Below are 21,009 nucleotides of genomic sequence, written 5' to 3' on the forward strand. Positions count from 1 at the left end.
AACTTGTCCACACAAAGCAGTGACTTGATGCCACCATTTCCTGATTAATAAGCTTGAAAACAAACAACATGAACAAATAAGTGTTTTCATTTGTGTTTATTTACAATACCATACTTTGTTATACTGCATAAATAATGATTTCTTCTAGGACAAAAATCCTCTTATAAATGTACAATCTTATATATACAAGTTTAGTCTTTGAGACTGTGTTCACTGTGGATTCATCTCCAGCTGAAGAACTCGAGTAGGTGGAATCTCAAGCTCTGAATTAACCTGCAAGAGACAGCACAGTGTCACAGTAAGACCTCATTTGTAAACTCTACCTGAAAATAATTTGCAGGGTTAGAAACTGACAGTTCTTGTCCACTAGTCCTTATAAATGTAACATATAGCAAAACCATTAAAATGGGCCAATTTCTACTAGTCCTTAGGATACCTTTACTATTGGGCAGTTTGGTAAGGACTACAGGACTAGTGCCAATTTCTAACGCTGATTTGTTGTGTACTGCATTGCTATTACAATCTGAAAAAAAATATCAATACAAAGCTACAAATTCCCAAAAACAACCAAGAAAAAGAAAACCAATGAATTGAAGTGTTTTTCCTGCCATTGTATTCTTAAGTACCAGTGGTGACTAGGCAAGGAAACACTCAACACCTTCATGTTTCACTATTTTCAGAATTACACTTTCAATCAGAGTATTTAGGAAGTCTGTGACCTTAGCAATAGTCCAAAACCTGAGTGACTGAGTTATCCAGCTAATAACTGCCCATATAACATGTATGATAACACTCAAATCTACACATGATGCACAATGTCAACAACATTCTACAAAGTGCAACAAAGCAATTGTGAAGGCCAATCAGAGACTATCGTAATGTACTCGTAGGAGTGAGTGAGTGAGTTTGGTTTTACGCCGCTTTTAGCAATATTCCAGCAATATCTCGGCGGGGGACACCAGAAATGGGCTTTACACATTGTACCCATGCCAGGAATCGAACCCGGGTCTTCGGCGTTGTACTCGTAGGAAGGATGTATATTGTAACAATTATGTTGACATTACTTCAACCCATTAGAGACATTAGAGTGAGTGAGTGAGTATGGTTTTACGCCGCTTTTAGCAATTTTCCAGCAATATCACGGCGGGGGACACAAGAAATGGGCTTTACACATTGTACCCGGGTCTTCGGCGTTGTACTCGTAGGAAGGATGTATATTGTAACAATTATGTTGACATTACTTCAACCCATTAGAGACATTAGAAGGCAAAGTAGGAGCTAATCTAAAAGATTATGACTTGTTAATGAAGTTGATAACAATGGGAGCGCTTATATGTATTCCAATAATAATGTCAGTCTCTGAAGATCTCCAGCCAGGCTACATAATGCACAGTTCAGTAAAATGTATCTTCATAACTTAGCAGATCTTTCACTGTCACCTAAATTTCTTCCTGACCTGATTGTTCACTTGAAAGACTCCTCTCTTATTTCGCCACATTTGTAATGACAAAAACTCATAAGGTCTGGCTGGGTTACTGGATCGAACACAGTATCCAGACAGTATTTGCACATAGTAGTGGCTTGTACTTTGTTTGTATCTTCACTTTCTATGTGAAACCTGACTGCTAAGTTTTGCTTGAAACATAGGTGATGTAGCATCTTTATGGGGAAAAAGAACCAAAACCATTGAATCCAAACGCTACTAAGACTGTTGACGTCGCAGATGTGTGGTGTGACTTTCTCACCTTGGAGTTGACATACTGGTGCAGCAACATGCGCAGTTCTGCATTCTGTTGTCGAAGTGCATCTGTCTCCGTGATCAGACCGGACCGACTGCTCAACACCTCACTGGCAACACACATTTACACATGTACTACGGCAAGTGCAACTCACACATTTACAATGTACTCTGGAAAGTGGAACACACACATTTACAAATACTGCTGGCAAGTGGAACACACATTTACATATATTGTTGTGTTGTGTGACACATATTCATATATATTGTTGGCAAGTGTACATTCATATTGCATAAATCTTGTATCTGGATGATCTCAATATGACCAGAGCTTACAACACAGTTAGAATTACTTCAACAGGTGACAAACTGAAGAGCGTGTGGTACCTGTACTTTTCCATTCCATCAATCAATGCATCCCACATTCTCTCCTTCTTGTCTGAGAGGATGCCTGCATATTTGGCCCAGTAGTCCGAATCCTCCGAGTCATCTCGTTCTTCCAGAGTCGCAATCTTAAACTGTGACTTGCCTCCTTTCTCCCTTAAGAAAATTAATGTAATTAACATTACCACAATGTGTAAGCCTTTGCTGCACATAGAAACACTCTATTCAATATCCTACATTACTTGTTTCACAAAATCTCCATTTTGGTATGGATGATTTAGAGATTTGAAACAGTAAATTCACCAAAATAACCTCAGGCTAATTTGGGACAAAATTTACAGGTTATACAAAACCATCATCATCATCATCATCATCATCATCATCATCATCATCATTAGCAGCAGCAGCAGCATATACTACTCACTTGACAGGCTGCCTGTGGTCTTCCACAAATGCCCGGAGAGCTTTGAGGACCTCATTCGGATGTACCAGCTGAACTTTCTCCTCCTCCTCCTCCTCTCCTTGGGGCTCCTCCGTCTCCTCGTCCTGACTCCTCCTCCCCGTCAGCTGCTGTATTTCCTCATCCAACTCATCCATCTGAAACGCCAGATCATCTACTGTACCAGGTTATTCATATAGAGAAAACTACATTGGTGATTGTGTTACACTGTCATATTATGCAATTTCTTGCTTTCCTTCAGTCTACATGTGACCCACAATCTATTGATAAGTCTTGTCACTTACATCTGCTCTGGTAGACTGGTCATCAGATTTCTCAGGAATGTCATCTTTCTGAAAACCAGGAACAAGCCATCAGTTAAGTAAGAATCAAGAATAAAAGCACAGTACAAGCTTACTTGTTTGTTGGTTGCTTTGTTTGTTGTTAAACGCAGCACTCAGCAATATTCCAGCTATATGGCGGTGGTCTGTAAATAATCAAGGTTGACCAGTGATTGACATCTTTATGCTTTATGTCACATCAGCAATAATTCAGCCATATCATGACGATCCATGCAATTGAGATACAATGACATACATCAACCAAGTCAGTGAGCCTGACCACCCGATCCCATTAGTCGCCTAGTACTTAGTACATAGGGGATCCTTGCTTAATCCACAGAGACTGTACAAGGGACACACAATAACAGACCAGGGTTCTGTTCCACAAAGCGATCTTAGCAGTAAGACGACTGTGACTCCCATACTTTGACATTGACTTACGACAGTGCTACGATTGCTTTTAGGAACGTGGCCCAGACATTTAGATGGAAATCCTTTATGTATGTATAGAGGTGAAATGTTTAATGTACATGCAGGTGCCATGTGCTTGTATGGTGTATTATTAAGGAGCAGTTGTTGTGTCCAGGTATAGTGTCTGAAGTACAGACAGGTGTATGTCCAGGTACAGTGTCTGAAGTGCAGGCAGGTGTCAGGTTTGTGTCCAGGTATAGTGTCTGAAGTACAGACAGGTGTATGTCCAGGTACAGTGTCTGAAGTGCAGGCAGGTGTCAGGTTTGTGTCCAGGTATAGTGTCTGAAGTACAGGCAGGTGTCAGGCAGGTGTCCAGGTACTGTGTCTGAAGTACAGGCAGGTGTCAGGTGTGTGTCAAGGTACTGTGTCTGAAGTACAGGCAGGTGTTAGGTGTGTGTCCAGGTACAGTGTCTGAAGTACAGGCAGGTGTCAGGTGTGTGTCCAGGTACAGTGTATGAAGTACAGGCAGGTGTGTGTCCAGGTACAGTGTCTGAAGTACAGGCAGGTGTGTGTCCAGGTACAGTGTCTGAAGTACACACAGGTGTGTGTCCAAGTACAGTTTCTGAAGTACAGACAGGTGTGTGTCCTGGTACAGTGTCTGAAGTACAGGCAGGTGTCAGGTGTGTGTCCATGTACAGTTTCTAAAGTACAGGCAGGTGTCAGGTGTGTGTCCAGGTACAGTGTCTGAAGTACAGGCAGGTGTCAGGTGTGTGTCCAGGTACAGTGTCTGAAGTACAGGCAGGTGTCAGGTGTGTGTCCAGGTACAGTGTATGAAGTACAGGCAGGTGTGTGTCCAGGTACAGTGTCTGAGGTACAGACAGGTGTGTGTCCAAGTACAGTGTCTGAAGTACAGGCATGTGTCAGGTGTGTGCAGGTACAGTGTCTGAAGTACAGGCAGGTGTCAAGTGTGTCCAGGTACAGTGTCTGAAGTACAGGCAGGTGTCAGGTGTGTGTCCTGGTACAGTGTATGAAGTACAGGCAGGTGTCAGGTGTGTGTCAAGGTACAGTGTATGAAGTACAGGCAGGTGTCAGGTGTGTGTCCAGGTACAGTGTCTGAAGTACAGGCAGGTGTCAGGTGTGTGTCCAGGTAGTGTCTGAAGTACAGGCAGGTGTGTGTCCAGGTACAGTGTCTGAAGTACAGACAGGTGTGTGTCCAAGTACAGTGTCTGAAGTACAGGCAGGTGTGTGTCCAGGTACAGTGTCTGAAGTACAGGCAGGTGTGTGTCCAGGTACAGTGTATGAAGTACAGGCAGGTGTCAGGTGTGTGTCCAGGTACAGTGTCTGAAGTACAGGCAGGTGTCAGGTGTGTGTCCAGGTACAGTGTCTGAAGTACAGGCAGGTGTGTGTCCAGGTACAGTGTCTGAACTACAGGCAGTTGTTGGACACGTGTCAGGCAGTTTGTGATGTACAGAGAGGTATGCGTGTGTACCTTCTCGTCCTCCACCAGTGTCTTCTCCCGTAAGTGCATGAAGTAGGTGGCGAGCTTGTGTATGTCCTCCTCCGTCTCGATCCCCAGTGCCTTCAAAATACAAGTCAAATAAAACCCACAAAAGCACACAACCCTATCTATACGCCATGTCATGCCTAAACAGGTACAGAACTCATGCCCTGCTAAATCTTATCAGGACCAAAGCACAACTTATTGACATACAGAAGCAGTTATCTGTATTAGAATATGTAACTCAACACTTGTACTGACAGTATATATATAGTGGGCAATATTCTGTACAGGCTGGACACATGGAAAAGAGTGACTGAGTGAGTGAGTTGGGTTTTACGCCGCTTTTAACAGTATTCCAGTTATATCGCGGCGTGTCAGCTTAATGTGGGAGGAAAGCCCGAAGTGATGCAGGTCTCAGACGTTTACCACTTCGGTGAAACCTACGAGCACAGGTATGGTGCTGACAAACCTAGAAACATAATCAGGGCGAACCGGGATTCGAACCACAATCATAGGTTTCTGGCGTGACCAAGGGACGCAACTCTGCACAGCGAATCGCTGCACATTAGACAACTGGGCCACCCATGCCCCCACATGGAAAAGAGAGTTTGTGTAAAGTATATATATATATATATATATTTGAAGCTACAAGATGTAACTTACTGAGAAGATGGCATCTAGCTTCATCAGTGACTGTTCATCCTTCTCCAGGGGCATCAAGAGCTTGTTGAGTTTCTGCTCCACCAGGAAGCCCTGCAAGACAAACAACCATACTCATTATTTACCTCCCTTGACTGAAATAAGATGGAAGCCATCATGATGTGTTCTCAAATTTGTGTCCCCAAAAAACAACTCGTGGGTAAATTGAGAAGAAAGTAATGTTTTGAACATTTCAATATTTTATGTCTGAATATGTTACATTTAGGACTTTTCAACAAAAAGTTACTGGGAATCCAAACACTTTTTACAAGCCTCTTTAGGCAAGGTAAATAATATCAAGAATCAGTTCGCAATACATATGATTTGTATATGATTATAAATAGAGCTGCAGTGGGGACTTTTTAAAGTTTGTCATAACAGCTTGTTCACCATATCTGTAGTCGTTCTACACTATGTTCTGCTGTAGCTGGATACATACATGTGTGAAGAACGAGGATCTTGCCAAGCAAATAGTCAGAAGGTCGTGGACTAACAACATTAACAATGCATACATTTTCATCTAATCAAATATTTTGTATCATCTTGTGCTTATTGACATTCACTGGCCAAGCCCTTTGTATATCCATCTTGATGAGATACACCAAGACGTGGTGCTATTAGAACCATGAACACATGATTTATGACATGGTTTAACCATGAACACATGATTTATGACAAAACAAGTATTTGTAAATTTTACATTAAACTGTACATTTATATACTTATCCTCTCTCACCCTACGCATTTCTTCTTTTGATTCGGATGTGGAATTGTCCTTGAACAAATTTTCCAGCCTCTTAAAACAATTCACGTGAACACATCCCAGCATTACCATGGCCACCACCCCACCAAATGGGTTATGCACTGTAATTCTGTGCGTTGTGACTTTACATGACATGATCACCTGACTACCCCTGCCACATCGTTCTCTTTCTCAGAGCTGACAGGCTAGCAGAGCTGTGATGCGGGGATGGTCGGGTGGGCATAAAGCGTGTGAGATAGGATAAGTAAATAAATATACAATTTAACATAAAATTTACAATGCTTAAATTTATCCTATCTCCCCCTATGCATATTTCCACATGATTGTATGACTGGACGCGGCTACCCTAGCCTGGAGAGACTACAACCATGAGATGTACACGAGGAAGCTGGTGTTAGACAGTGATACCAATAAAAGAATCGATAACACTGCCTTGTGTCGCAAGACACAAAATCGTCAGTTGGTAAACACACCATAACAGGTGATGTAACCCCTTTCCTTTAATTGGATGAAACAACATGAAATCTGGTAGAACATGTGTAACATGTTTTCACGTAGGACATCGTTACACGAACAACTGCGTACCTTGAATAGAAATCGATTCAGCAACCAACTTATAACCGTTTCGTTCCGAGGGGTCTCAAGGCTATCAGTTCTACAAGACAGACAGCGCCACTATCTCTGATGGACAATAGGTGAGCTAGCTTGGCATCTCTTTTAACTCTTTGTCAAAGCTGTCAACCATGCTTGCGGGATTGAAACATGCTAAGACGAGAAGAGGAACAATAGACAACATCCACTTGAGGATCATCGAACAAATGCCAAGACATCACGTGCCTAAAGCAGAGGTGAGCGGGTAAGGGAACGGGACATTGCCAAAATGTTGAAGACATGCTTACCCTCCACTAAGGGACACTACAAAGACAGTTTACACAGGAACGACAATTCCAATATTTATTCTGTATATACAGGATACAGAGTACTAAATAGCAGGTGCAAGTTAGTAACGTCTATCTGCGCTGGTGTGCGGTCATCAATTGTTGCCCAAGCGAATGCCCAGAAAGACCTTCTCATTCTATATTCTCTCAACTTGACCCTGTTAACATCAAGAGCATGGATCTCACTCATTCTAGCAGCAGTGGCAAGGGGGAGGGCAAGGGTGATCATCTCAAAGTTACAGCCTAGGTAGGTTGAGCAGTACCCAAGGTCTGAGAGAGCGATGTAGATCTACTAGGAGTACTGAAATCTGCATAAGGGTCCACCGGCAAACTATCTCAAAGTGAAAAAAATGAGGGTTGACGACGATCCTCTTGTCAATAGCGATCCATGGAGCGATCCTATGGAAGCGCAAAACGGTAGTCAGGATAAGACCAGGCATTAGGGTAGGCTCACACATGACGATACAGATACTGATGTGGGGGGTACCGATCCAAGCTGTGTGGTCGATCCTCGTATTTGCTGATCCCTGGGCAAAAGTCGATATCTTGTCGCTGAGGGTTCAAATCATAGGAGTGGGAACAATCCCGATGATACTGTTCAGGTGAATTGTTTTTAGAAGCTGGAAACTTTGTTGAAGCACAAAAGAAGAAGGAAGAAATGCATCGTATGAGATAGGATAAGTTTCAATGAGTGACACTTACGGATTCATCACACAGGAGTTCCAGGATAGACTTGATTGTGTGTGCAGAGATTTTAGAGAAAATGCTGTTTTTCTTGTTAAGTTGATGAGGTTCATCATCTGCATCTTCTAGTTCTTCCTCATCCTCCCGTTCCTCCATGTCCTGTTGGCTTCCTGTAATAACAGAAACAAATAATTCCTGATTTATTCAGATATGTGAGAGACAAAATGATCCAATTGCTATTAATCTACATAAAACAACTAAGTTTGTCCATTATCTTTTTCAATTGTCTATCTGTCACTAAACCTAAAGGTGCGTTTTGAAGCCGGTCAAACCTTCAGACATAAACGCCTCATAAATCAACAACAGTTAGAGTCATCTTGGTTATCGTAAGACTTTGTTGGGTGAAAATACAGTCTCAGTGTTTCAATAGATACTGTCAGCAGTCAAAAGACATTTTTTTAAAGTGTAAAGTTAATTGCACTGTAAAGAGCTTCTGGTAGAACTCACCAGTCTGGGAGAGAACTTCATGGAGTACTTGTGTGGCGGTCATACCATCAGGGCCTGCATTGCCACGCAGTGGACCAACATTGTCCATGAATGACCTGCAAAAAATGAAGCAACAGTCAATACCTAGAATATTATTTTCAAAGCATAACAAATCCCTCCCTACTCTTGGGTCTAGGGTCATTGCTATATGGGCCTCCAGTCTAGAGCCAGCTGCTGCTTGTGGATGATTCGGTCCCTCCTCCCTCCCTACTTACGGGTCTATACTCACAGATCTGGGGCCTCCAGTCTAGAGCTAGCTGCTGCTTGTGGATGATTCGGTCCCTCCTCCCTCCCTACTCCCGGGTCTATACTCACAGATCTGGGGGCCTCCAGTCTAGACCCAGCTGCTGCTCGTGGATGATTCGGTCCCCCTCCATAATGGCCTCCACCAAAGTCTTACACTCCTCTTCGTTCATGCACCACACGTCAGCCAGCTTCTTCTCATCCGTAGCCATGAAGTGTCTGACAAATAACACATCCAGGCAATATAGAAATAATGGAAAAAAATCATTGTACAAACAGAAGGCAGAACACATTAATCATAACAGTCATCTGGAGAGGAATTCCCAACAACTTGCAACCCAGAGATACATTTCCTTGAACAGTATCAGCTTAATGTGGAGTGAAATCGCACAGTGACACATGACAGAGATGTTCAACGTTGGTGAAGCCCATGAGCACAGGTACGGTGCTGATAAAAATGTAAATGTAATGTAAATGATGTTGTGAACCTACTTTGACTTCCTCTGCAGGTCTCGGAACTGTTCTGTGATTCTCTTGTAATCCTCACTCAGCTGCTGATTCTCATCCCTGAAAACATACATTGATGGAGTAGGTGAAAGTTGCCTTATGCCAGCATTACTAAGATGTCACAGCAGCTTATGAACAATGTCATCTGAACCATGCAGACCAGTCATAGCACGAGCAACAACCCATACTGTCAGGGTTTAAGGTACTGTCAGGGTTTAAGGTACTGTCAGGGTTGATGGTACTGTCAGGGTTGATGGTACTGTCAGGGCTGATGGTACTGTCAGGGTTTAAGGTACTGTCAGGGTTGATGGTACTGTCAGGGTTTAAGGTACTGTCAGGGTTGATGGTACTGTCAGGGTTTAAGGTACTGTCAGGGTTGATGGTACTGTCAGGGTTTAAGGTACTGTCAGGGTTGATGGTATTGTCAGGGTTGATGGTACTGTCAGGGTTGATGGTACTGTCAGGGTTTAAGGTACTGTCAGGGTTGATTGCACTGTCAGGGTTGATTGCACTGTCAGGGTTGATGGTACTGTCAGGGTTGATGGTACTGTCAGGGTTTAAGGTACTGTCAGGGTTGATGGTACTGTCAGGGTTGATGGTACTGTCAGGGTTTAAGTTACTGTCAGGGTTGATGGTACTGTCAGGGTTGATTGCACTGTCAGCCTTATCACACATTTGCCCAACAAACACTCTTCTTAGTTTCCTCAAATGATGAGCTTGGATACTAGGGGCCTGTTCAGCCCTGGAATCTCTACTAGTGCTGTGTCTGCATCAATGCGTCAGCTAATCATTTAAGACAAGCTGCTAATTGCCAAAAGAACACAATAATGGATACACAAACAACTACAGACAGTACTGGATCTATTTACCTCATAAAACATGTAACATGACGTGAAATTAGAGGACTGTCTTGTAATAATCTCAGGTCCACTATGAACCAAAAGAACAATAATTAGTTTCACCTATTTCTGTACTTATTTATCTGTCAACAACCATTATGAAACTGTACCTGTACTGCTTCTCCTGTTTCGCCAGTTTTATTCTGGCTCCATTCAGGACATCTTGTAACCTGGTGACAGAGATTCATCTGCTATACACATACAGACACACTATATGATATCAGTATACAACACACAACATGTTAGGGTACTCGGGTCGGTACTGAGTAGGACCTGGGTACCCACAGGACTAGTTAGTCATGGTTAGTCATGTGATATATTGCTTAATGACAAACATTCAATATAACTACATGGTTACACTACAAGTCACTAATGTTCGCATTTCTTTCTGACTATGCACGGGGCGGTTGGGTAGCTCGTCACGCTGAAGACCTGGGTTCGATTCCCGACATGGGTACTATGTGTGAAGCCCATTTCTGGTGTCCCCCGCCGTGATATTGCTGGAATATTGCTAAAAGCGGCACAAAGCCATACTCAATCACTCTGATTATGACCGCATTCTTTAAGACTTTTATATGTTTTATTAAAGATAAAGCTTCAGTCAATTTCAGTGAATGCATGACCAGTTTGTTTTATACATGTATCCCCCCCGTGTGTTGGGTTTTACCAAAATTTCGGTTTAAGAAAATTTGCAGTTTTCTCTCTCATCACATGAACAACTCTAAAACATCCATTCAATAAATAAATGTCAACTTTCTCTTAAAAACAGGCCATCATCTATTTGCAATGTCTGTATAATGCTACACCCCCCCATTATAGCTTGAGTAATCGCGATAATCATGGTCGTCTGAAAACGTATCTGAAAACCTATGATCCGACGATATATATTACTATCTAAATATCAAACTCCTGACGCTACAGAAGGTACCCGGATAAGGTTGGGCAATAAGGGCCCGTAGGGCTTCAATGAGTACTTGAGTACTCGGGGCGGGTCGGTTTTAGTGGGACTCGAGTCCGTTTTCAAGGACTTGAGTACTCGATAAGGGGAGATCACTCTGTTTTCAATTGTTCATCAATATATTGATTAAAGCTTCAAAAAATATTGTTTGAATAATGTATTCTTTGTAGAAAGTAGATGTACATTAGAACAATTGAGAATGTCACATAAAATAGACGTAATTATGAATGTATCAAGGCGATTATTGCTTCTTTGCTCCGACTCAAATGCCAAGTGTATTCCCTTACACAGATTAACAACTGATTAGCTGGTATATATGTGCTATTTCAGTGCTTACAAATCAAGCGACAGGTCGACAGTTTGGTACAGTTTGAAAACGTGACCAACTCATGAATGAATGAACTTATAGTACTACATTTCCATAGCGGCCTTAGTCTTGCAGCCCAGCAGCTGTATATACGTGTATGTCACGTGATGCACATTATCGATTTTCTTCCTGCGAATTGTTGTTCGTGCTTGTTGGCAGGTGTCAAATGAAATGCTGATCGTCAGAAAAATACTTTGTTTGTGTTCAATATGTATTGTAGTATTTGTAGACGTGACGTAATGTTTTTGAAGGTCGTGATTAAGATTAGTGCAGTTACAAGCAAACATTAACTCTGAACGCTTCCATACACATTGACAGATAAACAAGTTCCGTGGACGCTTTCTATTTACATTTCAGTGCTGTTCAATTATACTTATAACATGTTTTAATACTTTTAGATGGCAATTTTGATCTAATGAACCAATATTCTTAAAGGACGTCCTACTTTCGGGTACTCGAGGACGAGTCGAGTTTTACCCCTCGGGTACTCGAGTCCAGAAATTTGGACTCGTGGAAGCCCTAATAGGGGGTCGGGCACCCGAATAGTAAACTAGCCATACTCCATGTCAGCTATAGGTGACAGGACTGGACAACACTTACCACATACACAATTATATAACAGTGAAAAGTGTGTGAAACACTCCTAAAATGTCTGTAAACACCGATATCATGAATTGCTTTCTTATAAAAATCTAACCAGGGTTAATTAACACTATCAATATTTTAACTCCTCTCCACAGCTGTATTTGTTTGAGAAATGATTGTAGAAAATAAGGTAGTCAGTGGGATCTTATTTACTGACGGATGATGGAACGTAAACAATGAAGTTAGTTATAGTCACAGAAATGGAAGTGTCCCACATGGCAGGATCTTGCTTACAATGAAGATCAAAATACTGCAATTGGTCCATGATTGATGTAACATGACACATTGATGTTGAAATATAAACATTTGAAAAATCATCTTTAGTCAATGTCTTACAGTGCTTGTTAACTCAGCACTGGCCTGCTACAACAATTAGAATCTTTGATCACTTGAGACATCGAAGGCTGTTGAGCAGTAGTGAATCTGTCTTACCGTGTGATCTTTCTCTTCTGCTGGGACTTGGTGATGGTGTTCTCGTCGTCACGTTTCTTCAACACCTGGAAGTTGTACTCCAGCTTCTCTTGGTTCAGCTGGTACGTGGCCCGCATCTGCTGCAGCTGCTGCTCCAGGATCTGAACACACAAGGAGCCTGTTAGTCATGGAGCCCATCAGTGAAAGAGTCAGTCAGTCAAAGAACCAGTCAGTCATGGAGCCAGTAGATCCTAACACATGTCAGTCATATTACACCTTCAGGGAGTCAGTCATGGAGCCAGTAGATCCTAACACATGTCAGTCATATTACACCTTCAGGGAGTCAGTCATGGAGCCAGTAGATCCTAACACATGTCAGTCATATTACACCTTCAGGGAGTCAGTCATGGAGCAAGTAGATCCTAACACAAGTCAGTCACATTAAACCTACAGGGTGTCAAGTCATGGAGCCAGCAGATCCTAACACAAGTCAGTCATATTACACCTTCAGGGAGTCAGTCATGGAGCCAGCAGATCATAAAACAAGTCAGTAGTATCACATATACACGGAGTTAGTCATGGAGCCAGTAGATCTGAACAAAAGTCAGTCATATTAAACCTACAGGGAGTCAGACATGGAGCCAGTAGATCCTAGTCTTGCCGAGTCCTCTGTAAATGGTTTGAAATGTACATACTGATAGCAATTCATATCTAGTTACATGCTTAGTGTTTTTGATTGGGATGGAGTTTAATGAACTTGGTGTGGAGGAAAATCAAATTATGCATGGCAGTGTAAATATCCCTTTGAATATATATGAATGGATCTACTGCTCCCTGTAAGTATGATATGACTGATTTGCGATAGGATCTACTGGCTCAATGACTGACTCCCTGTTGGTGTAATATGACTGACTTGTGTTAGGATCTACTGGAACCATGACTGACTCCCTGTTGGTGTAATATGACTGACTTGTGTTAGGATCTACTAGCTCCATGACTGACTCCCTGTTGGTGTAATATGACTGACTTGTGTTAGGATCTACTGGCTCCATGACTGACTCCTTGATGGTGTAATATGACTGACTTGTGTTAGGATCTACTGGCTCCATGACTGACTCCCTGTTGGTGTAATATGACTGTCTTGTGTTAGGATCTACTGGCTCCATGACTGACTCCCTGTTGGTGTAATATGACTGACTTGTGTTAGGATCTACTGGCTCCATGACTGACTCCCTGTTGGTGTAATATGACTGACTTGTGTTAAATTTCTAAGCTAGAGTAAATATCAGACGAAGAATCACCAGATGATAAGTTAGGATTATGTCAGTCACTCAAAAGAAGAAAAACAAATTGCAAACTTGGACCACCTGAGCGTAAGACCCTACCTGTAAATAGACCACCTGAGTGCATCAGCCTACCTGTACATGGTCCACCTGAGCGTGTGACCCTACTTGCACACAGACCAAATGAGCTATACCTGTGTGACCCTACCTGTACATGGTCCACCTGAGCTACATGTGTGTGACCCTACCTGTACATGGACCACCTGAGCTACATGTGTGTGACCCTACCTGTACATGGACCTCCTGAGCTACATGTGTGTGACCCTACCTGTACATGGACCACCTGAGCTACATCTGTTATCCCTACCTGTACATTGCCCACCTGAGCTATATGTGTGTGACCTACCTGTACATGGACCACCTGACGATGTGTGTGACCCTACATGTAAATGGTCCACCTGAGCTACATGTGTGTGACCCTACCTGTACATGGACCACCTGACGCTGAGTGTGACCCTACCTGTACATGGTCCACCTGAGCTACATGTGTGTGACCCTACCTGTACATGGACCACCTGACGATGTGTGTGACTCTACCTGTACATGGACCACCTGAGCTACATGTGTGTGACCCTGCCAGTGGACCACCTGAGCTACATGTGTTATCCCTACCTGTACATGGACCACCTGAGCTACATGTGTGTGACCCTACCTGTGGACCACCTGAGCTACATGTGTGTGACCCTACCTGTACATGGACCACCTGAGCTACATCTGTGTGACCCTACCTGTACATGGACTACCTGAGCTACATGTGTGTGACCCTACCTGTACATGGACACCTGATGATGTGTGTGTGACCCTACCTGTACATCTGTCTCCAGCCTGATCTTGACAATGTTGTACTCTTCTGCGTCGTGTACACGTAGATGCTGCAGCTGCTGCTCATAGTCTTCCACAGAGTTCTCCCTGGCCTTCATGTAATCCTCTTCCTTGTCGCTGCGTTTATTCATCTGCTCCCCCCACTGCCCCTGCTCATCCCCCAGCAGCTCGTTCCGTTCAGCCACAAATGCCCGCTGAAATACACACACAACAATATAAAGCAAGCTATTAGTTTTTACTGAGGTAAATCTCTCAGGCTGCTAACATCAATGACTAGAAAAAGTGATATCTCCTGGGTCATGTCAGTGCCAGCGATCCTGTACCAGCATCAACATGGAGGACAACAAGAATTGGTCTCACATAGTGACAAAACTCATTTGGATTTGGGCTAAACTGGTAGCATGTTTTGTAGTTATCATCCTGTGTTGTCAGAAACCCTTAGTTAATCTTGACATGTAAAGGATTCTGAATAAATTCAACAATTGTTGTCAAAAGTATTATCCAGAAATCAATTTCAACCTGTTTCATTCATTGTTATATGGCCTTTGACCATGGTATGGGTATAGGGTTGGTGCCCAGTAGTCTTAGGTGCCGCAATTCGCTGTGTAGAATTGCATCTCTTGGATACGCCAGAAACATGATCGTGGGTTCGAATCCTAGTTTGTCCGGATGATGTCTCTAGACGTCTAGAACCTGCATCATTTCAGGCTTTTCTCCCACAATAAGCTGACACGCTATGATGTAACTGGATAACTGTTCAAAGTGGTGTTTAACCCACTCATTCATTCACTAGACCATGGTAATATTGACACTGCTGTCCGTTTCGCTCATCTCACCTGTCTTTTATAAAGGACTGTCGAGGTAACAAAGTTATAAATAACATATTTATTTCTTGTATACATCATCGACAAAAAGGAAAACATGACCACACAAGTCACTTGCCCTGTGACCTTTGACTTACTAAATGCCAAATGCTTTGGGAAACTATGAAACTTACTCTGTCTTTCAAGTCATAAATTTGTAAAAATCCATTCATTTTTCTTCAAGTTATTGCCTTGAAATTAAAACTATGACTGCACAAGGGAGAATAGACAATTAGCTAAGCTCGACAGTACCACATCTGGCGGGGCTAACATGGGCCTTGTTCCACAAAGTGATGTAAGCATCAACTTATGATAGTCATTGCCCTTAGGTGTTGTGGGATTAAGGCCTTGGCCTTTAAATTGTGGGAAGAAAAGATCATACAAAGCAATATCTTCTAAGGTGATCAAATCTGTCATGTTTCGACCCCATCTTCTCATCTACCAGATCTTTTACCTCGATCTCCTCCAGTTCTTCTCGGTACGCCTTCTTCAGGTTGCGAGTCTGCTCCTCCATCCTCTCCTTCATCAGGTCAATGTCCTCCGCCATCTTCTTCAGGTCCTTCACATACTGTTCATCCTTGTACTTCAGTTCCTGCAAACCAGTTTAAACAAGTACTGGCAGGATGATGGACGTCACTGCTGGATGCCCAGGTATAGGATGCACAATTTGGAACCACGTTTGTGCCACTGATCATGTCATCAATGTATGCAAGATACTCCCCAGCAGTATACACAGCTTAAACGTTCACACAAGCCAGAGACTACTAAAATGTACTGAGGACAATTGAAAATCCAATGATAATACTCCTCATTAACTGGCAGCCTGTGGGAGTTATAATTCTGAACCTGTTCTCCATGTTTCAATTTTGCCATAAATTGTAAATGAATAAAACTGACAGAAAACATAAACAGTAAACATTTTGGTCTCATTCGAGCAGGACTAGCTACATGCTGCGGACAAGTGAGATAAGGTTTACACTAGTACTTATGACTAGTCTTGAAAGCAAATATCAAATTTCTAAGGTTGTATAAGTTGGTATATGTGCTGCATCACATCTATGATATGAAACATTCTATGAGTGATCTACTCAGTACTCTTATTAAAGTCAATGTGCTAGTACAAGTGTCCAGTCCCCAAGTATTGCATTGTATATCATATTGTGACCTCATTATTGATATACAGATCACACAGATATTGCGAACAAACGGATACAACGAACTGTTAAAAAATACCTGATTGACCTCCTATATAATATCATATAAAATTTACGTATATAACGAACTTTCTACAGCGAACCGATATCTGATCACCGACAAGCCCATCTCTATAACTAATTAGTGACGTGTATAGCGAACTGAGAAATCTCACACAGTGTCAAGTGTCACTGTCAATTGGCTGTATGCAATCAGCGGCGAATCAATACAATCAGCGGTGACGGATCAACCTTGTTAAATTTGCATTGTGTTAATCTTACCTGTACATGTAATATTGTCTGTAAAATATTATGTCTCTCATTGTCTGTCATTGGAAAATCTGTGTTTTGTCTTATCCAAGATGGCGGACGTTTCCGAGCGAAAACGTGTATAACGAACAACAGATATAACAAACTGATTTTACTGGTCCCTTGTAGTTCGTTATATCCGTGTTCTACTGTATTGTAGTGTACTGTGAACTCACAATTGATATACATATTGCATCACAAACAGCCTTTTACACAAACTAACTATTGACAGCTGTAGGTGGTTCGTTAAATATTGTCACTCTAATCAGGAATTGGTTTTATTAGTCTCTTACTGATTCATTCATTACCATTGAGTGCCAAAGCATACATCATGATTGAATAATCATACACAAAACAAACAAATATATGGAAAAAAAACTACACGTATCCAACTGTGTCAAGGTTGAAAGAGTTATCTCCCTTTTTATGGGCCTTCAAACCAACATAAGGGTCTACCATGTCTATCTTACCTGTTGAAAGTCATTGATAAGTTTATTTTTCTCATCAATCATGGAATCACATGCTGTCTTCTGTAGTTTCAACATCTGCAAGAAACAGTCACTAATTACAGAATTCATTAACACAATGGATATTTCTCCCCCTGTAGTTATAGCTGACAGTGTAGAGCATATTCACACAATCGACATTCATTGAGGATTTTCTTCAGATTTCAAGATTTGTAAACAACATATCAGTCCCAGCTTAAAAATGTATCGGATATCTTTATTAGGTGGAAAGGTGCAGGCTTCCCTCCATTTGTTAGAATGGTATCTTAAATAAAAGTCACACTCAAAGCAAGTACAGGTTTGGGTGATATGTCTGAAACAAAAATAAATAACTTATTTGGTAGCAAAACAACACAGAATCAGTAAATAGAATTGCAACATCAAACCAACCTCATGCAGTGACTGTGGTACTTCTTTCTGCAGGGCAGACTCCCATTTCTTAGTAATCTGAAATATGAGTTGACATTGTGATTGATTTGGAGAATATAGCTGCAGAACAGAAGTGAGGGTGCCATTTTACCATTAAACACAGGAAGGGTTATACTTTTAATATATGCCATGAAAACAGTATTAAATAACTCATTGCTAAAGAAGTAAAACAACTGATTTCCAGGACCTTTAAACAAACTTGCAAGGAAAGGCAAACCAGAGGGAACATAATTTCTCTATTCACAAAAACGTTTCCTGTCGTGGTTTTACTGTGAGGCAAAGTCATATGTCATATAATCAGTGATAATTATAGGTTTCAACTACATTTGTCCTTTAACATCTTGGGGCGGTCGGGTAGCCTAGAGGTTAAAGAGTTCAGTCGTCATGCCGAAGACCCAGGTTTGATTCCCCACATTGGTACAATGTGTGAAGCCTATCTAGTGTCCCCTGCCAGGATATTGCTGGAATATTGCTAAAAGCAGCTTAAAACCTTACTCACTCTCTTTTAACATCTTTGTAATGCAGTTATTAGTACTGTGAATAGTGTTTATATGTTCATCACCATCACCTCTTTCAATATTTGGGAGTGAGTGAATGAAGTTTTCTGCAGCAGTCAGCACTATTCCAGCTATCAGACAAGGGATGGAAATAGTCAAGCCTGAGCTAGGCAAACCAAAGCTCATAGCATGACCGAGGATCAATGCAACTGTTATATGTGGTAAGTTGCATGCGATGCATGGAGTTGGTATTGTGTGTAAGGAGCTAGAGTCGTCACATGACCTAACATGGCGATGTCCATGGATTTGTCGCCAGCTATCATTTATTCTTGAGTAAATATTCAAAACTTTGTAAGTTGATGATGCATAGTATTCAAAACTTGGTAAGTTGATGATGCATGGTATTCAAAACTTGGTAAGTTGATGATGCATAGTATTCAAAACTTGGTAAGTTGATGATGCATAGTATTCAAAACTTGATAAGTTGATGATGTAGGAGTGTGATAGCGGTTGAGGGACAGTTGTACTATGGCGAATCGGCGATGGTGTAGTAAAGATCGTTTTGACTGATACAAAGTGTTTGTTGAGTTTGAGTCAAATCTGGGTTGTCAACAAGTGAGCATAAAGCCAGGCGGAGATACAACACAACCAAGGAAATCAGCCAGGTCACACATTGTAACCACCCAATCCTCATTAGGGATACTTGGGACCTCAGGAATCCCCATGGGGTGTCTGTTTTGTCTTCCCAGTCATTGTTCTCACCTCCTCAAATCTCTCTGATCCTGACTTGGCCTCTTGTTCCAACCGCTCTTTTCTGCAAATCAAACATCCACAACAACTGGTAGTATACAAGCATTATAGGCACAAATATCATGAATGTCAAAGCAAGTTACATAAAGTTTCATATGAATCATACAAAACAATGATTTAATTTGCCCCACTAAAGCATGATTGACATAATGCAGACACCATTGTTGATGCAAACACGAAGTTGTTATTGCTGTAATATGTAATGATGTCACACTACATGCATGATGATGTTATAGACTATCTTTGCTGACCTCATATCATACTGTTAGTTATTTCCACACTGAAGACATTAGAATCATTACAGATAATCCTGACATGTGGACAAAAAAGAAATTATTTCATTCATACATCATTTTTTAACAGTAAATATACAAAAAATAATGACACTCTTTATAACAAATATGACAGTAACAAGTCTACAATAATCTCTCTCCATAAAAAAACCTACCTTAGTCGTTTGGCTTCTTCTTCATCTGTCCTCCGCATTGCCTCCCGAGCATCTCCTGCAACTCGGATATTAGTGACCAGTTCATATCCATCCTTGTCCAGCTTGGTCAAACGTAGCCGACTGTCTTCAATCTGCTTCCTGCTCTTGCTCAGTTCTTCCATCACTTCCTTCTTTTCATTTGGGTCTTCACCCATCGCCGCCCTGTCAATCACAGATGACATTTACATAGTTGTGTAGCAATAAACATGACAAAGCGTCACTGGATCAAATCAAATAAAGTATATATTCAAACATCATCAGTAGAAGCTGGGAAAGTAATCCCAAAAAGGTATTTGCCAACAGTAGTCCTATCCATGTTAAAGGTACCCTGTGGGCGATCATGGTGATTGGAATTACTCATTTTTCAATACTTTGCATATCAAATATGTTGCCATTATTAGGGCAGATGCTTGAAAATGTGAGTCATGTTCCCCAAATACAGATCAATCATCGGTATACATTGGTGTTCACAGGACAAATCAGCATGATCAGTACTGCAAAAGAAAAATTATCCTGTTAATCAAAATCACTCATTTAATGCTAGCTAAAACAATTTATTTGTTAAATGATTCATTTCTGTTTCTTTACCCTAACACTGCTAATGATCACCCATTTCTTATCCTTTGTTTTAGATCTTCATTTGATACTGTTGGGAATATTATTATCTTGCAAGTGTTCAATAATTGCAGGGTTTTAGATTGTTTCTTTTACTGGGACATTAACTAATCGTCATTGAAAATGTCCTTAAGGTCTTTCTTCAAATTTGGAATCTCCTATCAAATATGATAAAATTATGAAAATATCAAAATGTCACACATAAAATGGCTATATCGAATGTTATCTTAAAAATAGATATTAATCTCATAAAGGGGGGAGAGGGGAGGGGCTTCATGGTACATGGTCTACATATTTTCAATAAAATTAAAGACAAACCCCAAACAGCCCACTGTTTTACTTTAAACATGATAGATTATGACAGGCTTCAAGCTGGGGCTTGTGATTCTACATAAGGGTGACGTACCGTTTGGCTGCCTCGATTCGTCTTTGAATGCGTAATCTACGGGCTGCAATGCGAGCCTCTGGGTCATTTTTGTTGTTTTCTTCTTCTTCGCCACTAGAGCTCATTTTGCCGCTACGTTTTCGACTGTGAAGTCTAATTACTGACTGTGTATGGGAATGTGTTTGTATTCGTTCGTCGCGAGGGAAGCTGCCATAGGTCACGTGACAAACTTTAACGGTAACGCGAGACTAATAGGATTTTCGTTGAAAAATCTAA

General features: G+C 41.4%; 1 protein-coding gene across 1 annotated transcript; it reads right to left on the reverse strand.

The window, feature by feature from the left end:
• Positions 1-95: 95 nt before the first annotated feature.
• Positions 96-20,951, reverse strand: LOC139462154 (dynein regulatory complex protein 1-like). Its single transcript, XM_071243673.1, has 20 exons — positions 20,755-20,951; positions 19,695-19,895; positions 19,199-19,250; positions 17,901-17,957; positions 17,475-17,549; positions 15,957-16,094; positions 14,624-14,833; positions 12,496-12,635; positions 10,204-10,263; positions 9,180-9,254; positions 8,760-8,906; positions 8,406-8,500; positions 7,917-8,068; positions 5,478-5,567; positions 4,803-4,892; positions 2,867-2,914; positions 2,547-2,719; positions 2,126-2,278; positions 1,746-1,848; positions 96-273 (listed from the first exon to the last, which is right to left on the reverse strand). Exons 1-20 carry the CDS (start codon positions 20,856-20,858, stop codon positions 211-213), a joined length of 2,226 nt encoding a protein of 741 aa, XP_071099774.1. The 5' UTR covers positions 20,859-20,951; the 3' UTR covers positions 96-210.
• Positions 20,952-21,009: the final 58 nt, after the last annotated feature.

The sequence above is a fragment of the Haliotis cracherodii genome, unplaced genomic scaffold (assembly GCF_022045235.1).
Source record: "Haliotis cracherodii isolate W230 unplaced genomic scaffold, xgHalCrac1.p SCAF_1, whole genome shotgun sequence".
Taxonomy (NCBI): Eukaryota; Metazoa; Mollusca; class Gastropoda; order Lepetellida; family Haliotidae; genus Haliotis; species Haliotis cracherodii.